The 18,748-nt window shown below is 40.5% G+C and overlaps 2 protein-coding genes across 5 annotated transcripts in view; both read right to left on the bottom strand.

Moving 5' to 3' along the window:
- Positions 1–1,031: 1,031 nt before the first annotated feature.
- LOC140464745 (melanin-concentrating hormone receptor 1-like) lies at positions 1,032–2,018 on the bottom strand. Its single transcript, XM_072560240.1, has one exon. It carries the CDS (start codon positions 2,010–2,012, stop codon positions 1,032–1,034), a length of 981 nt encoding a protein of 326 aa, XP_072416341.1. The 5' UTR covers positions 2,013–2,018.
- Positions 2,019–6,283: 4,265 nt separating this feature from the next.
- wdr90 (WD repeat domain 90) overlaps positions 6,284–18,748 on the bottom strand; it is a 101,289-nt gene continuing 88,824 nt past the window's right edge. For 3 of the 4 annotated variants that reach the window (XM_072560093.1, XM_072560095.1, XM_072560094.1), the window contains exons 34-44: positions 18,213–18,403; positions 14,660–14,828; positions 14,469–14,580; positions 14,056–14,227; positions 13,141–13,263; positions 12,408–12,588; positions 12,089–12,219; positions 11,538–11,681; positions 10,156–10,281; positions 9,231–9,315; positions 6,284–6,892 (exon numbers count right to left, since the gene is read on the bottom strand). In XM_072560093.1, the coding sequence (XP_072416194.1) occupies positions 6,705–6,892; positions 9,231–9,315; positions 10,156–10,281; positions 11,538–11,681; positions 12,089–12,219; positions 12,408–12,588; positions 13,141–13,263; positions 14,056–14,227; positions 14,469–14,580; positions 14,660–14,828; positions 18,213–18,403 (1,622 nt within the window). In that variant the 3' untranslated portion in view covers positions 6,284–6,704. Of the gene's footprint in view, positions 6,893–9,230; positions 9,316–10,155; positions 10,282–11,537; positions 11,682–12,088; positions 12,220–12,407; positions 12,589–13,140; positions 13,264–14,055; positions 14,228–14,468; positions 14,581–14,659; positions 14,829–18,212; positions 18,404–18,748 lie in introns of those variants that run through there. The other variant, XR_011954962.1, reaches the window with a different exon arrangement.

The raw sequence follows: 18,748 nt of genomic DNA, 5'->3' as shown, positions 1-18,748 counted from the left end.
TAATATTAACATAATCCAGGTAAAGACGTGTTCTTTCTTCTCTTTGAAGATAGTAACTCATTTATCCCGTGGCTTCTGCCTTGGTTTTACTTTGAGGGTGAGGAGTTAGGACTCAAACCTGCCTCAACCAAATCCAGGATAGAACTCTATGCTGTTGAAATTAGTTTGTACCGTACACGTAGCCAACTTTTCTAAGCTTTTCTTTTTCACATTTTGAGGCTATACAGATATGAAAGAGCAAGGAAAACATAACAGATTTCATCTGAGTAGAAAGTTATATATGAAATTTTACAGAGTTAAATATAATAGTTGTACTTGTGTTGATTCCTTAACAAAGTACCAATCTCTCTTGGGACCGGGAAACTGCATAGGTTCAGTTTACTTGAAGATCTAAGATAAGATCTAACATTTGCTCATTTGACAGAATAATTGCAGAGGAACTCAGATGACACCTTACCCTCACATGCTGCAGGCTTTTGGCCACCAGGTCTCTCAGCCCTTCAAGCAATATCACAAAAACAGCAACAGAAAGAGTTAGGGGGTAAATTTTGACTTTGGACAATAATTGTCAGTCGGTCATTCTATCTCCTATCGTTAATTCTATTGGATTTAAGTTATATAAAAATCTGGAGTTGTTAAACAGACTCGCTCAGTATCAAATCTGGATCTATATGTTTATTGAACCAGTTAAGATGGCACATCTTTGGGACAAGTGGGATTTGAACCCAAACCAGGCGAAAGTGGGTACTGAAGATGCTGGAGGTTAGAGTAGTGCTGGAAAAGCACAACAGGTCAGGCAGCAGGAAAATCGGCATTTCGGGCAAAAGCCCTTCACCAGGAATGGAACCTGGACCATCAGATTGAGAGGTTGGGACCGGTCACTGAGCATTTAAAGTGTTTGTTTAAACCAACCTGGTTGGACATGATAAACCCCCATAACAGGACCTCCTGGCCCAGAGATAAGGACGCGACCCATGTGCCACAAGACCCTCAAGTTGAGGTCTAGCCGTAGAGGGAGCTGCAGTCCTGGATTAATAGGTTTTCCCTGACCTGGGAGAGGGGAGACTCGGTTGTCGCTGTCCGTGGTCCTGATCTTGTTGGTGCGCCGCATCCTTCCCGATCCAAGCCACCGCCCTGTGGACCCCCGAGGAGGGTCGCACGGAGACGATGAAGCTTTTCCTAAAATTGTTGCACAGGATAATGTAGATGAAAGGATTGAGGCAGCTGCTAGCGTAGCCCAAGCCGACCGCAGCCACATAGGCGTAGTAGAACATCAAGGTGGGCTCGGCTGGCGCCAACTCCACCAACTGCAGCAGGTAAAAAGGTGCCCAGCAGAGGAGGAAAGCCAGGCAGATGGTGCTGGCGATTCGAGCCACTCTCCTGGTCCTCAGTCTAGCTCTTTCCTGCGAGAGGAGAGAGCTGGGAGAGCTCATCTTCAACAGGATTTTCCTGTAAGCCACTGAGATGATGGTGAAAGGAATAGCGAACGCCAGGAAGAACTGGTAAAGGGTGAACCAGTAGATATCGGTCTTGGGGTTGGGGAAGCGGATAACGCAGCCCGAGACCCCCCCGGGTTGCCGCAGGAGCCGAGCGTACATCCAAACCGGGGTCACACTCAGAAAGGAGAGGAGGCAGAGACAGCAGACCGTCAGGGTGGCGACGGAGGGCTTGCGGAAGCGGGCCGAGGTCAATGGGTAGACAATGGCCAAGTACCGGTCAATGGTCATAGCCGTGAGGATGTAAGTGCTGCAGAACTGGGTGTTGGTGTCCATCACCGAGATGACGGTGCACATTCTGCGTCCAAAATACCAACCTCTGTTCCCTAGTAACTCAGGGATGACAAACGGCATTCCCATCAGAAACAGCAGGTCAACTACAGACAAACTGATGAAGAAGACATCCGGAACTCTGCTGCCGCTAGACTTGAATTTAAAGTTCTTGATCACCATGAAAATGACAATACTGTTGCCGATTATCCCCAACATAGCGATTAGAACGAATATTGTTGCCATGATATTGGTATAAACGAAGTAGTTGATCTCTGAAATTAAAAGAAACGAAATTTCCCTGTTACAACCTGGAGTTTGATACAATATTTACGTAAAAGGGGGGGGGGGGGGGAATGAGTCAATATCTGTTTACGTGAAACTGACAAAGTCTCCCAAAACTGGAGTTAAAACAGAAACTGCCGGAAAAGCACAGCCGGTTTGACAGCAGAGTTAACGTTTCGGCTCCAGTGACCCTTCTTCAGAACTGTACCCAATCCTCCTTCCCTCAATAGCACAGCTCCCCCATTCCACCCACTCCCCACTGTTCATAGAACAGCTCAACAGTGGGTTTTGAAGACTTCTCATTTGGAAATGTAACAAGGGAATACCATTTACTCAAGGAAAAGCGCGGAAATTAACGATCTCGATAAGAATTGGGGTATCTAAAGTATTCATTTCTTTGTTTTTAAAAAAAACTTCTCCATGAGTTTATGCAGCATCGGGAAAATGTGTGCAAACTCCATGGGATGGTGAAGATCGGAAATGAACCCACAAGGCGCGCTGGGAACCTTCGTCAGATTCTGACATCTTTCAGCATCAAAGCAGAAGCTGCTGTGTACCTGAAGTGGTCGAGGAGCAGAAACTGAAGATACTCCTGGAATTTTACTCAAACGGCGCTTTCAGAATTATGTCTCCTTAACCTGATGGAAACTGATCTTTTTTGTTTAAAAAAAAAGCCTCTTACCCGACGAGGTGGAGTTGCTGAACAAAGTAGTTGAACTGTTTGATGGGGCCATTGGGTTGAAGCTGATTCTCCTCGCTTTGTGTCTCAGGCATTTTGCAGATACATGACCCATTTATACACGATCTGCCTGAAAGCATCAACCAGTCGCTGGAGTCAGCCCCATTTGTATTTGTACTTGTCTCAATGCGTAATTGTGTTTAGATTCGGCGGCAGGAGCTGAACAGTTCGTGACAGTCAGGCTCGCTGAGTTGTTTTTACAGCGGTCCCTTTTGTCATGACCCCGGGACTAACATACTGGCTGGGAGATTTGCTAGAGCTACACGGGAATGGATGGAGGGAGGGGTGGGGGAGGAGGGAATGGTCACAAAAGGATAATGAGAGAAACAAAAGAGTCGAAGGCTGGTACAGTTGAGAAAAGGATCAACTCAAACAGTCTAGACAGGCAGGAGCATGTCAGAAAACGAGGGAGGACTGACAAATTAAATTGTATTTATTTCAATGCAAAAGCATGACAGATAAAACAGACTGACTGTACTCAGGGAGGGTATTCCAGGAAGGCACGGTGTCTCAGTGGTTAGCAAAACAGCCTCACAGCACCCGGGCTCGATTCCAGCCCTCGGGCAACTGTGTGTGTGGAGTTTGCACATTCTCCCCGTGTCTGAGTGGGTTCCCTCCGGGTGCTCCGGTTTCCTCCCACAGTCCAAAAGATATGCAGTCAGGTGTATTGGCTATGCCAAATTGCCCATAGTGTTGGGTGCATTAGTCAGAGGGAAATGCATCGGTGTGGACTTGTTAGGCCGAAGGGCCTGTTTCCACACTGTAGGGAATCGAATTTAATATCTATTGATGTTATTTAGGTGGAACTGAGAAAGAAAGGGATGATCTCCATATATATATATATATATATATATATATAGAGAGAGAGAGAGAGAGAGAGAGAGATATCCCTCCTCCCCCCCCCCCCCCCTCTAGTCAGCAGGAAATTGAGAAGTAAATTTGTAAAAAGACCAGTTATCTGTAAGAATAACACTGGCAATGGTAGGGGATTGTAACTTTCCAAACATAAACTGGGACTGCCATAGTTTTAAGGGCTTGGATGGAGAAGAATTTGTTAAGTGTGTACAAGAAAATTTTCTGAGTCAGTATATTGATGTACTTAAAAGAAAAGCTGCAAAACCTGACCGTCCCTTGGGAAGTAAGGCAGGGAAAGCGATTGAGGTGTCAGTGGGGAAGTACTTTGGAGCCAGTAATCATAATCCTATTAGTTTTAAAATAGTGATGGAAAAAGATAGACCAGATCCACAAGGTAAAGCTCTAAATTGGAGGAAGGCCAATTTTGATGGCATTAGACAAGAATTTTCAAAAGTTGATTCAGGGCCAATATTCACAGGTAAAGAGATGGCTGGAAAGTGGGAGACCTTCAAAAATGGGACGAGCCAATAGTACGCTCCTGTTAGTGTGTAGGGCAAGGGTATGAGATGTCAGCAATACTGGATGAGTACAAAAATTGAGCATCTGGTAAGAGAATGGAGGCATATATCGTCAGGTGTAGACAGTTGAGGTTGAGTGAATCTCTGGCAGAGTAAAGGACAGAAGGAACATACTCAAGAGAGAAATCAAGAGGGTAAAAATGGGGGCATGAGATAGTTTTGGCAAATAGGGTTAAGGAGAATCCAAAGAGATTCAACAAATACATTTAAGGACAAAGGAGTAACTGGGGAGAGAGTAGGGTCCGTTAAAGATCAACAAAGTTGCCTACATTTGTATCTGGAGGAGATGGGTGAGATATTAAACAAATATTTCACATCAGCATTGGCTGCAGAGAAGGATGTGGAAGCTATAGAACTTGGAGAGATATTTTGAAAAGTGTCCATATTACAGAGGTGGTGGTGCTGGATGTCTTAAAATACATAAAGGTGGATAAATCCATGGGACCTCATCAGGTGTACCCCAGAACTTTGTGGGAAGTGATTGCTGGGCCCCTTGCTGAGATATTTATCATTGAGAACCATGGGCAAGGTGGCTGGAAGACTGGGGATTGGCTAACATGATGCAATTATTTAAGAAATGTGGTAAGGAAAAGCTAGTGAACCAAAGACCAGTGAGCCTGACATCAATCATGGGTAAATTGTTGGCGGGGATTCTGAGGGACAGGATTTATGTGCATTTGGAAAGGCAAGGACTGATTAGGGATAGTCAACATGGCTTTGTGTGTAGGAAATAGTATCTCATTAATGAGTTTTTTGAAGAAGTGACAAAGGAAATTGATGAAGGCAGAACAGTGGACATTGTCTATATGGAGTCAAAAACTGTGGCACTGGAAAATCACAGCAGGTCAGGCAGCATCCGAGGAGGAGGAGAGTCGACGTTTCAGGCATAAGCCCTTAATCAGGAATGTCCTGATGAAGGGCTTATACCTGAAACATCGACTCTCCTGCATCTCAGATGTTGCCTGACCTGCTGCGCTTTTCCAGCACCACATTTTTTGACTCTGATTTCCAAAATCTGCAGTCCTCACTTTCTCCATGGACCTTAGCAAGGCATTCAACAAGGTTCTGCATATAATAGAATGGTTAGCAAGGAATCCAGAGAGAGCTTACCATTTGGATATGAAATTGGCTTGAAGTTAGGGGACAGAGGGCAATGGAGGGGTGTTTTTCTGACTGGATGCCTGTGACCAGCAGTGTGCCGCAAGAGTCGGTGCTGAGTCCATTTTTTTTGTCATTTATATAAATGACTTGGACGTGAATATAGGGAGAATGGTTAGTAAGTTTGCAATGTCAATAAAATTATGAAAACATATGTCTACCTGGAATGGGTCATGCAACTTATCAGGTCAAGAAAATTTTACATTGACATTCTCAAACCTACTGCATCACTGTAAGGGGGGGGGGGGGGGGGTGTCTTGTAGCAGTGGTACCATCCCTACATCTTAGGTTGGAGGCCCAGTTATATGAAAGAGGAAGAATAAGGAACACTTTGTATAATAACCATAAAATTCTAATGTCAAGTGTTATAGAATTAGAATGCATTGCCACTTAGGACAAGGGTTACAGACTAAATACTTTAAAGAACAAAATATGCAGAGATAAGTAAAAAGAATAGTGTACAATTATTCTTGGATTGCGCTTTGAAATAAGTAGGTTAAAAACAAGGACTGCAGATGTTGGAAACCAGAGTCTAGATTAAAGTGGTGCTGGAAAAGCACAGCAGGTCAGGCATCTGAGGAGCAGGAAAAAAGTCTTTGAAAAAAGTAGCTGATGAAGACACAAAAGATTGACTGCTGGCTTGTTACATTTAACACTTGTTAATTTTGTTACTCACAAAATGGAGCAGGATTTTTATTCTACAAAGCAGTGAACTGCACAGAATAGACAATGTTTTTTGAACTGCACAGCACAAACGACATGCCCTTAAAACAGAGTACTAGTTTAAATCAAAGTTGTAAAAATAAGGCGCAGGTTTTTTTCTCAAATTCTTGAGCAATGTTTTCAACAAATACAATTAAACAGAACTAGTCATCACAAATCCAGAATCCACACATGTTGGATAACAGTTGGAAAGTTTTATTTATGGAAAAAGTACAAAAATCATTTTATAATAAAAATATTAAATGACAATTGTTAATTCATAAGTAGAATCTTGCAATAAAACTTTGAGCTAACCTTAATTTAAAAATTCTCAGTGCAGCCATTCATTAAAAACTCCTTGTGTGTGGTGCACCAACTACACCATTTAATAATGATTTTAACATGAATATGTTACATCACTTCATTTTCCCTCCTGTACTAGCAGATCCCATTACAAAACAATCTTGTGAACTGTAAAACTGGCTGGATTGAGCTACATTATGAATATTCTACAATGAAAAGAATGAAGTTAAATTTCTGATGGTCAGACAGCTTTATAATGGGGGTTATTTATATGAGCAGTCACACAGCTAATAGCTCCTCCATATTCGCTGTCAGAACTTAGAGATATTGTGCATGGGTGAGAGTACGCTGTAGATTCTGAACCTCCCAGACGAGCACCTCATTGTACGCAACAGAGAGGAGGAATCTCCCAGATGGTGTGAATTGACTGAAGTGAACAGCATCATTATGCCCAGCAAACTCCTGGAATTTTCCAGATGGGTACTGAATTAGTTTCAGAAGTCTCCCTGCATAAAACCAGAAACATTAGAAAGTCTAGGATATGTAGCAACATTGCCTTTAATGCATTTTGTACCAAATTTCAAGCTTCAAATAATCTTATTTAATACATCAATTATCTGATTGTATTGAAATCTCATTTCCACTGAAACAAAAATAAATAACAGATTTTAGACTAGTCTCAGTATCTTATTTTGGTTTAGACCATTAGAAATAAGAACAGGGGTAGGCCAATTGGCCCCTCGAGCCTGCTCCACCATTCAATAGGATCATGGCTGATCCAACAGTCCTCATGTCCTCTTTCCTGACTTTTCACCACCTGACTCAGAATCTGTCTCAGATATACACAAGGGCTTTCCCCCCACAGGCCTCCATGGTTAGATATTCCAAAGACTCAACTCTGAGAAATGAAATTCCTCCTTATCTCGGTTTTAAAGGTGCCCCTTTATTCTGAGACTATGCCCTTTGGTCCTAGACTCTCCCATGAGGGGAACCATCCTCTCAGCATTTACTTTCTCAAGCCCCTTAAAGAATCTGATACATTTCAATATTTCTAAACTCCAGTGAGTGGAGTCCCCAAACTGTTTAGCCTTTGTTCATAAGACAATCCCAACCATACCAGGAATGACCCTAGTGAAAGTTCTCTGAACTCTTCCAATAAAAGGACATCTTTCCTTAAATGAGTGGACTAAAACTGTTCACAGAACTCCAGATGTGATCTTACCAACACTTTGTACAGGTAAGAGGCTTCACCCCCACCCCCACCCCCCCTCCTCTCTTATACTCCAAGCTCTTTGAAATTCATTAGCCTTCCTGATTACCTACTGCGTGCTAGCTTTCTCTGTTTTATGTGCAAGTGCATCCAAATCCTTCTGGGTTGCAGCTTTCTGTAATTTTTCACTGCTTAAATAATACTGTTCTTTTGTTCTCCCTTCCAAAGTGAACTTCACATTTTCCCAAATTATACTTCACTTGCCAACATTTTGCCCACTTACTTAACCTAATAATGCTGCTCTGTAAACTTTGCAACTTGCCTTTCCACATATTTTTGCATTGCCTGCAAATTTGGTTACAGTGCATTCACTTCCTTCCTCCAATTGTCAATATATCAATTAAAAGGAAATTCTGTACCATATAGAACAGGAAGCATAAGGATTGATTTCAGGTCTCTACTAAATGGGCTGATTCAGTCTAGGCAACAGATACATCCTACCTGAGAGGACAAAATTTTTAAAAGGTTCCCATTTCTAACAATCGAATATTTCAGCATTTCACACATGTAACACATGCCCCTTATGAGCCTTTTCTGTTTCTTGAGGCATTTTATGGCAAAGATGCAATGACTAACATTTCAAACCAAAAACTGGGATAAGTTATATAATTCCCTAGTGGATCTTAAAGTGTTGCAATTTTGTGAGTTTATGCTAATAAAGCATACTGGCAAACAAAGCTATGAATGTTTACATACATTCCCATTCTAACTAATCTTTTCACTTCTCAGGAGGCATAAAGAGGTTTTGTGCTGTAGCCTCAGGGCTCAACTTAAACAGGAAAGAAAGATTTCTATCATCTATATTTAGGGCTAAACGATGAAAAGAATGGAAAGATACTTCAAGAAACCTTGAACCAAAATATTGGACAATGAAAGAGCAGAGACAAACTACAAAACTGTAGGCTGGTTCTTTTCGAAGTGCCTTATCTGTAATAACCATCGCATCAAAGCACCTTGGTTATTTGATTCCATTTAGTCAAAACTATCAATCATGTTTCTGTAACATTTGGCATATTTGCTCAAAGCAATAAAGTTTATAAAAAGTGTTGTACAAGTTCATTGTCTTATTCAAGAGATTATCAAAAATGATATTCAAATTAAGCAACTCCTTAACTGAGCACAGGAGTCAGTTGTTGCTTGTTCAACATTTGGATCCTTTTTCATTTTTTCTTTCCTTTCATCAACTTCATAGTTCCGATGAAGAACCTCCCTTTCTCTAGGATATTTTCCTCCCTATTTTCCGATTCCCCTGTGCCATGAATTTGTACAGCAGAGGTAAACATACCTACATTTGCAAATATCATTCTAATTCTAATGGAAAGGAAATGCAGTAGATTAACTCTTAATTGTAACAGGTTTTTTCAGTAACTCAGCATGGCTAAATTCCCTTTCGACCATGGTGTGTATCTCTGTCATTTAAAAGTCATTTATCTCTTTTGTACATACAATATTATTTTGTGCAAAGATTAAAACACTCATGACTGATTGAGAGGGTATGTGATTACATGTACTTCCCAAAAAATCACCAGTGAGAAACTCTGGCTCAGATAATCACAGTTCAAACCCCAACTTACCATTGGTCCCAATGGCAATATACTGCCCTCCAGGAGAGGGGCTCATACTTGTGGCCCACTGAGACAAAGGTATCTTTTTAATTGCCTTCAAACAGATACAGAAAAAAAGACATTAACTTATAGAAAGAGTGATGTGACGAACAGTTCAGGTTGAACAATTTCAGCAAACTTGATCGTTGTCTCCGTAGACACTTCAAACCAGATTTTGTACCAATTAAACGTGGGGAAACAATTCCACATTGAAACCAACCATTGAGTTTGTACTGGGAATGGATACTCTGCTCTAATTTGAAGATTAAAGAACACACTGTCCAGGGATGAGAAAGGGTGAAGAAAATTAGGCCTGACAATTTTGAGAGATAAGGCATCACATACATATTGCATTGTGGACAGTAAAGTTGTTGCAGCATGAGGGGCCAGAGAATTATAGCAATATTTATGATCTGCAGTGAAATTCAAATGCATCTAGGCCACTTTGAGTGAATGGAATTACAAGACTTCAGCTGGACAGAACCATTAGGATTCCCTTCTTACTTTAAAAGTACGAGAACCAATGTGTTGCATAAAATTAAGAAAGTGACCTCAGCAATTCGATATTCAATGCAGTTAGGATGTGCAATCCAGGATGAACTCCATACTAACAGAATCGAACCTGCTGGATAATCTATGTACAAAGTGAAGCAAAGGGCAATGCAGTAGCAACGCAGGTCAGAAAAACATTCCAACGGGTGAAATTCCATAATCAAAAGTTTGGAATTTTACCAAGCAGCAGAAAGTTCTAATCCTTGAGTGTGAAGAATGTGTGTTGAGTTTTTTCTAACCGCTTGGTGCCAATAGTTGGTGCACTAACATATCGTACTGCAAAAGCAAAGCACTGCAGACTTTTAAAAATATGTTTGAATAAAGACCTGTTATTGACATATACCTGTTTTTTGTACAGACTGTACAGAATGATCTCTGGTTTCACTCCAAATCCCACATACACCACTATCCCACTCTGACTGGGTGAAAAAGCAGCCAGGCTTGGAGGGAGGCTACTTTTGTCACAGAGCTGACAGAAATAAAAAGAAATGTAGAAATTACACAACTGACCATCTGAAACACATTCTGTTCTCTATTGCAACCTTTATTTAGTAAGAAGAAACCCTAGTTTGCCCTTATTTTTGAGTCCAGTGACTCTTCATCAGAACTCAGGCACTGTACACTTCTGCGTAAGTTATGCCCCGCTTAAGGCAGAGTCATTTAACATCATTTCATATGAACTGAAATAGTAGTGTCACGGGGCGGCAGTGACTAGCACTGCTATCTCACAGCACCAGGAGCCTGGGTTCGATTCCCGTCTCGGGTGACTGTGTACGTGGAGTTCGCACGTTCTCCCTGTGTCTGCGTGGGTTTCCTCCCAGAATCCAAAGATGTGCAGGTCAGGTGAATTGGCCATGCTAAATTGCCCATAGTGTTAGGTACATTAGTCAAGAGTAAATATAGGGTAGGGGAATGGGTCTGGGTGGGTTACTCTTCAGAGGGTCGGTGTGGACTTGTTGGGCCATAGGGCCGGTTTCCATACTGTAGGGAATCTATATCAATTTAACTTTGCCAGTTTCAGTATAATGTCATTTGCCACAGACTTCTGCTTTTGAGGCCTGCATGTTCATATGATTCTCCCACAACAATCCTCACTTACAGTCCCCTTGCTAACGCTCGCCTCTCACCTTGCTCCCCTGGAGCTCACCTCTCATTCTTTCTTCTGATCTTATGCTTTGGGTTTTATCTCCTGGCTTTGCACTGAACTCAACTGAAGCCCTGGGTTCCAGCTAGTGGCAGAGGTTGGTAAGTGCAGGTTGTCCTGGGACTTCGGGGGATACCTTTAGGAACTGGTTGGAATCAGTCAAACTAAAAGTACAGTTTGGAATCTTTCTTACTGCATATTCTGTTCCCCTTATATTTAGTGATGGGTAGGGCTGGGTTTTACTTTGCCAGTTATTTATGGTAAAAATGCACAGTGTGAAGTGTACATGATTTGGCATTTCAACGCATACACTGCTTTTCCCAGGCGAGAAATACCTGAAGGAACCAAGTCTGGCTTTAACAAAGATTTCTAAAGGAAATTACAATTCACTTAGAAGTTCCAATTTTCAGAAATACAACTACAACTTTAAGTGAGGATGACTGCAATATCTAAAGCTTAAAACAATATTAGGCTGTAAAGATGAGAAAAGTTACAGAATCTGGTGTCACAGATTTGGCAAACGTGGTGATACTGACAGCATACATTTTACTAAGTTGCTAAAAGATGGAGGTCAGACTTACCTCTGGTTTAATCGGTGCTGGGAATGTCAACCAATCAATAAGCTCACATTGGTCTTTGTGCCAATCAGTAGCCCAAACACTAACACGTCGATCTGAACTGACAGCCAACCACATTTCACATCCATCGAGTCCAAATTCATCATACTTTAAAAGAAATGCATAACAGTTTAGTGTGCCAAGTTCAGATTCCATACTCTATGCCAAATTTAAATGAAATCATGTGAACAGCAGAAATGCTGAATGCTCAGTAGAACATTGTATCAAGCAACCAAATGTGTATTTGAAGTAAACAAATCTACAGTCAGTTCTGCTATAATGCGCGTTTCTTCAATGCGAATTGGCTATAATGTGATTGAAGAATTTAGACTATTATTTGTAGAACACAAACTTTTGTATTGGTTATAACACAATTCTGGCCTTATTAGATTATATGGTGCTATTACACGATTTTCTTCCAAAGCGGGGTTAAACGGGAACAGAACTATAGCATTTTATCAGAACTGACTGTATTTAATTTTGTGCCGTAAGCTTATTATTAACCCTAAACTTACTTTTTTCCGTGTACATTCGATGGCAGTAATTGGTGAGCCTTTATGATCACTGATGACACGAACAGTGATTCCTGTCCGAGAACTACTCACAGCCATCAGACCATCCTTACCTCCTGAAATGATAACCTCACCTGGGGATAAATATGAAATATCTGTCAGTGTTAATCATACACCCCAAATCAGGGCTACTGGTAAAGTGGTGATAAAATGATAGCTGATGGGCATTCTGAGAAAAAGCTATGCATTTATGTTGTATACTTATGATCAACTTTCTAATTTATGTAGCATATTTTCTATATTAGTAGCTAGGGGAACATACCATCCATTGAAAACGCGATGGCATTGACTGCTACAGGATGGGGATGAATCTTTAATTCCATCTCAGTCTTCAACACTCCAAAGAAACGTATTGTGCCATCACTATATCCTGCCACAATTTGCTGTTTGTCAGCAGATTTCTTCAAGTTAACTGCTGGGCTCCATGCCATACACAAGCAGCTCTGGAACAAGGCAGAGGAAGTTTAAGTGTGAATGCTTTCTCACACAGGATCAGCTTTTCCATCCAGTTTTACCTCTTCAAAATATAATGATACATTCTGATGAAACAACTGCCTTACTGAATCTACAATGCTGACATGTTTGGTTAGCAGATTCAAAAAGTACTGCTCTACTGATTTAAAAAAAGGATTCACCCATTTAAGACAGAGATAAAATTAAATATTTTCCCCACAGAGAATCTTAAGTCTTTGGGAAGTTTTTCCTCAAGAAAATGGTGCAAGCAGAGTCATTGAATATTTTAGGGCAGAGGTAACTAGATTCTTTATCAACAAGGTGTGAATGTGAAGTAACCAGATCAATCTTACTGAAATGGTGGAGCAGGTTTGAGGGGCCAAGAGGCCTGACCCTTCTCCTATTTCATGTGCTCACATGTAATAAATGATGGATGCGGTTGATTACTTTGTGACATTCCTTGATATTGCTGACAAAAATTTCCATCAATTTTAAAGCAAACTATTCCTTATTCACTGTGCATTTCTCTTTTGGTAATATACCTGATTAAGAACATGAAACTGAACAACCAGTTCAGTGGTGTGCATAACCCACACTCTTAAACTTCCATCCTCTGCACATGTAGCAAAATGACTTTCATCAGGGCTAAAAGTCACTTGATTAACCTGAAGAAAAACAAAAATAAAACAGTCAAAATGCCCAACAATCTCTTGCTTATTTAACGAGGCAATATCTAAATCCGAGTGAGAGCCAGATGTTGAAATTTATTTGCATTGCCTTCCAAGTGAGAGACTCTGAAGAATGATAGCACAATACATACTGTGCATGCATTTGATGCAAACAGAACAAAGCTCTGCAAAGACAAGTATATGGAATTATTTTTCTAAGAAAAACAATCTTTCATTTAAAATTATTTTAGCAACGTTCTTTTACTTAGTGTGTTTATATTTGTTCTAATCAAATGTCTAAATTAGCCAAATGCAAAACTATTCTGAGGTCAATTTTCCCTATACTTTTATTCACATTTTAATTCTTTTACTGATAAAATAATTCTAACAACTTATCCTTCATCTTCTATTGACCAGCAAATAAGAAGGTGGCTCTAATTGTCAACAAAGTGACTGTCCACCTGCACACACACAACATGGGTGCTGGGGAAAAAAATAAGCACTACCGCAGTTAGGTGGTAGTGTGGGGGTAATTTTTAAAACAATAAAAAAAACAAGAGTGTCAGATATCCTGTTCACTCTGAGAGCTGGCTCTGAGGAAGCTGGATCAGCATCAGGGGCTTTTCACAAAAAAAAGAAAAAAAAAGTAAAATTATGACTGTCCCTTTCTAGCTTCCACTCAATGCAGCTCTGACGAAATGGAGTAGGGTACTCATTAAACTTCTCCATGTTTGAAGACTACTAGGCTGTGTCTAGTCTCATATTTAAGCAACTTGAAAGCTATCTTACCTTGTTTCTATGGCCACTGATAAGTCGGATGCTGGTGTTTTCAGCCCAGTTTATATACCATAGAGTTCCTGCTGTGGTCCCCACAATACCCATGTCCATGATATCATCAAAGACTGCACTGACTATTGTACCATCCAGAATCATTTCATGTTCCAGGAGTACTGAATTTGACCTGAAAGGAAAATCAGAACCATTAACATCATTGTGAATTTATCCATTGCAAACACACATAATGTAGACAAACTATCACATTATGATGACATTGGAACAGATGCATTTTATTCAAATTTTGCTCTATATAAACCAGCTTGTGAATGTACAAGAATTACTCTTTCTTATTTAATAATTTCAGTAAAAATATAACTTGGATCAGGAATGCCGAACAGTGACGTGCCCCATTCCAGCATCATCACCTTGCTCTTGTGCCCTCAAGTCTCATCTCCTGCACTGCAGCGACTGCCCACAGCCGGATTTTCTTTGTGTTACTGCCAGTCATCAGGCGATACCTTCGACACTGCACTATCCCTGTAACAGAAGAATTGCACAGTGAATAGCACTATATCACCTTCCATTAGCAACTGAACCTTATTGTATTCATACTTACCAATCTCTCCTTCATCTGCATCCCAAGTCATGAAACACCTATTCTGCTGGGTGTCCCATGCGCAGATTTTCCCGGTGTTGGTAGCGGTATAAAGAACTGAATCACTGTTATAGCACAATGCAGTGAGTTCATCAGCACCAACTTCATCTGGGATTGAGACTCTGTGAACCTATAAACAAAATTACCTACAACATTCAGAATTATGAGAACAAATATCAAATTTTTTCTTGCTTAGAGGAATTGATTGGATATGCATCTGATCTGGAAACAGGAAGCTATGTTTCAGATGTAAATCAGTAATGAACCATAATATCAACTAATCAGGGCCCATTCATGATCAGAAGAAGACAGTTATAAAATAGCACATGATGCAAGTCAGATGTTTGCTCCTTGCCTTCACATTACGGACTAAATGCTTCTAACTTCAAAAATAATTGCCTCAATGAGAGAATAACTTCAGTATCAAAACATTGTTTACTGGTTATAGCTGAAAAATATTTCTTGCCCTAATAACACTTGATCAATTAATCATCTTGTTCCGCTACACTGTACAGTTATTGAACTAAATAAATCAAACCCAGCTGATTAAATATTTCTGTCTCTACCTGAATGGAGATTAAAAATTGATGGGAGTGACAACAGTGGAACTTCACACATAGTGTATTTCATTTTGAAAAGGAAACCCAAGAATTATTCAATTCATATAAGTAGGAGATGCCTTTTAATGGCTTACTAAAGTTTAAACTTTCAGGTGGCACACACATGGCCTAATTTTCAGTCTTCTGTTTATATGTTTTATTCACTGCACAAACCTGTTATTTTTTGCATCAATCCTTACTTTCATATTAATTAGCTATACATCAAGAATAAAAGACAACTATGTCAGAGCAGTATAGTGCTTTCCAGCATAGGGATTGGATCAGAATTTTTAAAAAAATTGAGACAGGAAAGATCCTAAAAGCAAAGAGGGACAGGAAGAATTAAAGGTGCTAAGAAGAAAACAAGACAGTACAGTATCTTTAGTTTTATTCTTTCATGATTTGGGGTTATCACTGGCTGGACCAGTATTTAATGCCCATCAATAAATTTCCTTAAGGTGCTGGTGGAAAGTTGCCTCCTTGAACCGCTGTAGTCCTTACATTATGTAAGTATATCTGTAATACTTTTAGAAATATAGTTGTAATACATATTACAATGCTGGTCTGCTTAACACATGGCTATTATCTAGAATTTATGAAAGCCAAACATTTAAATGGAAAAAGTGACAAAACCCAAGCCATTGTGACATCTACTGATTAATGATCGAAGTAAACCAGGTTCAATTGTCAGTCTATGCTGAGATATGAACTCGGTGGGCATCATTCTAAAAAATCAGTCGTATTCAAAATCAAGTACATTTTCTGAATGGCAGGACAGCGGGATTGGGTCAGATTGGTGCTAACACCGTAGGGTTTGATTGCTTTGTTGGGATGGAGTCAGGGACCTGTCTCCTTCGAGTCATAGAGGGGTACAACGCGGAAACAGACCCTTCAGTTCAACTCATCCATGCCGACTAGATATCCTAGGACCTATCCTGATCTAGTCCCATTTGCCAGTAATCGGCCTATTTCTCTCTAAACACTTCCTATTCATATAGCCATCCAGATGCCTTTCAAATGCTGTAATTGTACCAGCCTCCACCACTTCCTCTGGCAGTTCATTCCATACATGCACCCCCTCTGCGTGAAAAAAGTTGCCCCTTAGGTCCCTTTTATATTCTTAGCCTCTCACCCTAAAACTATGCCCTCTAGTTCTGGAGTCCCCCATCCCAGGGAAAATACTTTGTTTATTTCCCCTATCCACGTCCCTCATGATTTTATAAACCCCTACATAAAGTCACCCCTCGGCCTCAGACGCTCCAGGGAAAACAGCCCCAGTCTATTTAACCTCTCCCTATAGCCCAAATCCTCCAACCCTAGCAACATCCTTGCAAATCCTTTCTGAACCCTTTCAAATTTAACAACATCCTTCTGATAGTAGGGAGACCAGAAATACACACGATATTCCAAAAGTGGCCTAACAGCCACAACATGACTTTCCAACTCCTGCACTCAGTGCCCTGACCAATAAAGGGAAGCATACCAAACGCCTTCTTCAATAATCTTATCTGCTTGCAACTCCACTTTCATGGAGCTATGAGCCTGCACTCCAAGGTCTCTTTGTTCAGCAACACTCCCTAGGACCTTACCATTAAGTCCTGCTCTGGTTTGCCTTTCCAAAATGCAGCAACTTACCTTTATCTAAATTAAACTCCATCTGCCACTCTTCAGCCTATTGGCCCATCTGATCAAGATCGGAGGTAACCTTTTTCACTGTCCACTACAACTCCAATTTTGGTCTCATCTGCAAATTTACTAACTATACCTATGTTTATATTCAAATCATTTATATAAATTACGAAAAGTAGTGGACCCAGTACTGATCCTTGTGGCACAGCAGCGGTCACAGGGTTCCAGTCTGAAAGGCAACCCTCCACCACCACCCTCTGTCTTCTATCTTTGAGCCAGTTCTGTATCCAAATGGACAGCTCTCCCTGTATTCAGTGAGATCTAACCTTGCTAATCAGTCTCCCACGAGGAACCTTGCCAAAAGCCTCACTGAAGTCCACACAGATCATGTCTACCGCTCTGCCCTCATTAATCCTCTTTTTTTACTTCAAAAATCTGAATCAAATTCATGAGGCATGATTTCTTGCGCGCAAAGCCATGTTGACTATCCCAAATCAGTCCTTGCCTTTCCAAATGCATGTAAATCCTATCCCGCAAGATTCCCTCCAACAACGTGCCCACTGAGTTATAGTCCCCTGGCTTTTCCTTACTACCTTTCTTAAATAGTCACTATTTAAGCCAACTCCAGTTTTCCAGCACTTTTCCTGTGGATGATACAAATATCTCAGCAAGGGGCCCAGCAATCACTTCCCTAGATTCCCAGTGTTCTAGGATACAGATGATCATATGGACATCACCATGTACTTCCCCAGACCCTATATCTTCCATGTCCTTCTCCACAGTAAACACTGATGTAAAATACTTGTTAAGTATCTCTCCCATCTCCTGCAGTTCCACACATAAGCTGCCTTGCTGATCCTTGCGGGGCTCTATTCTCCTTTTGGCCTCCTGATTTCCCACTTACATATACTCCTACTGCCTTTATACTATACTTAGCCATAAACTATACTTAAAGGCAATGCCTTTAGCAGAAAAAGAAGGGACAAGGGTGAGAATGGTAGATTCCTAGAACACACAAGACCAGAGATCACCAATAGATGCAATATTTTAGGTCATGAACAATGAGACAGGCAGAGATATTATTTAGCAAGTTAGTCACCACATGCTGCTCTTCCACATGAAACATAATTGTAAAGCTGCATCAAATCTTGAAAGTTAACGTCATGCTAGTCAACTGTACCTTTGTGAAATGCACAGAATGAACAAAATATACAAAGGACAAACCCAGTTGTAAACACCTTTTTATCAAAAAAAATCAATAAATACATTCTATTGCTAAAACTGACCTTGAGTTGTACCTCCTCACCAGTCTGCTCCACTAGCCAGAAATGCACTCCTCCGACACCAACACAGGCAAATTCATTAACAGCAGTTGGGTCAAATGCTAAATCATGGACAGGATTTGAGACTCTTGTTGTTGCTAACAACTCATAATTCCTTGTATCCCATAGAGCAATTGTGAGATCCCTGTAATCTCCTGGAAAAGATTGGAACAATCAACATTAGAAACCTTTGGGAACATGTTGCAACACGTACACCTAATTTAAATTTTGAAGAATACAGTACCATAAAATAGTTAAGACTTTTGGGGTGACCGTGGAACAAAGACAAATATGTTACAAATTATAAAACCTACAGTGAAATGGATACACTGCAATATTGTTATTACAAAGATCCATTATATAATCACTTGGTTTATAGGTCTGTCATTATGCAAGGCCACTCAGGGTGGCCACTCAAGTGGAAAACTGCAGACAGTACCATACCACTCAAAGCTTGGCACTGCAAATAATGCTTTGAATGTTTGATCATGCTTGAAAAA

The sequence above is a fragment of the Chiloscyllium punctatum genome, chromosome 40, assembly GCF_047496795.1.
Source record: "Chiloscyllium punctatum isolate Juve2018m chromosome 40, sChiPun1.3, whole genome shotgun sequence".
NCBI lineage: Eukaryota > Metazoa > Chordata > Chondrichthyes > Orectolobiformes > Hemiscylliidae > Chiloscyllium > Chiloscyllium punctatum.
Note: the sequence above shows the minus strand (reverse complement) of the source record. Positions and strands in the feature narration are given on the sequence as shown.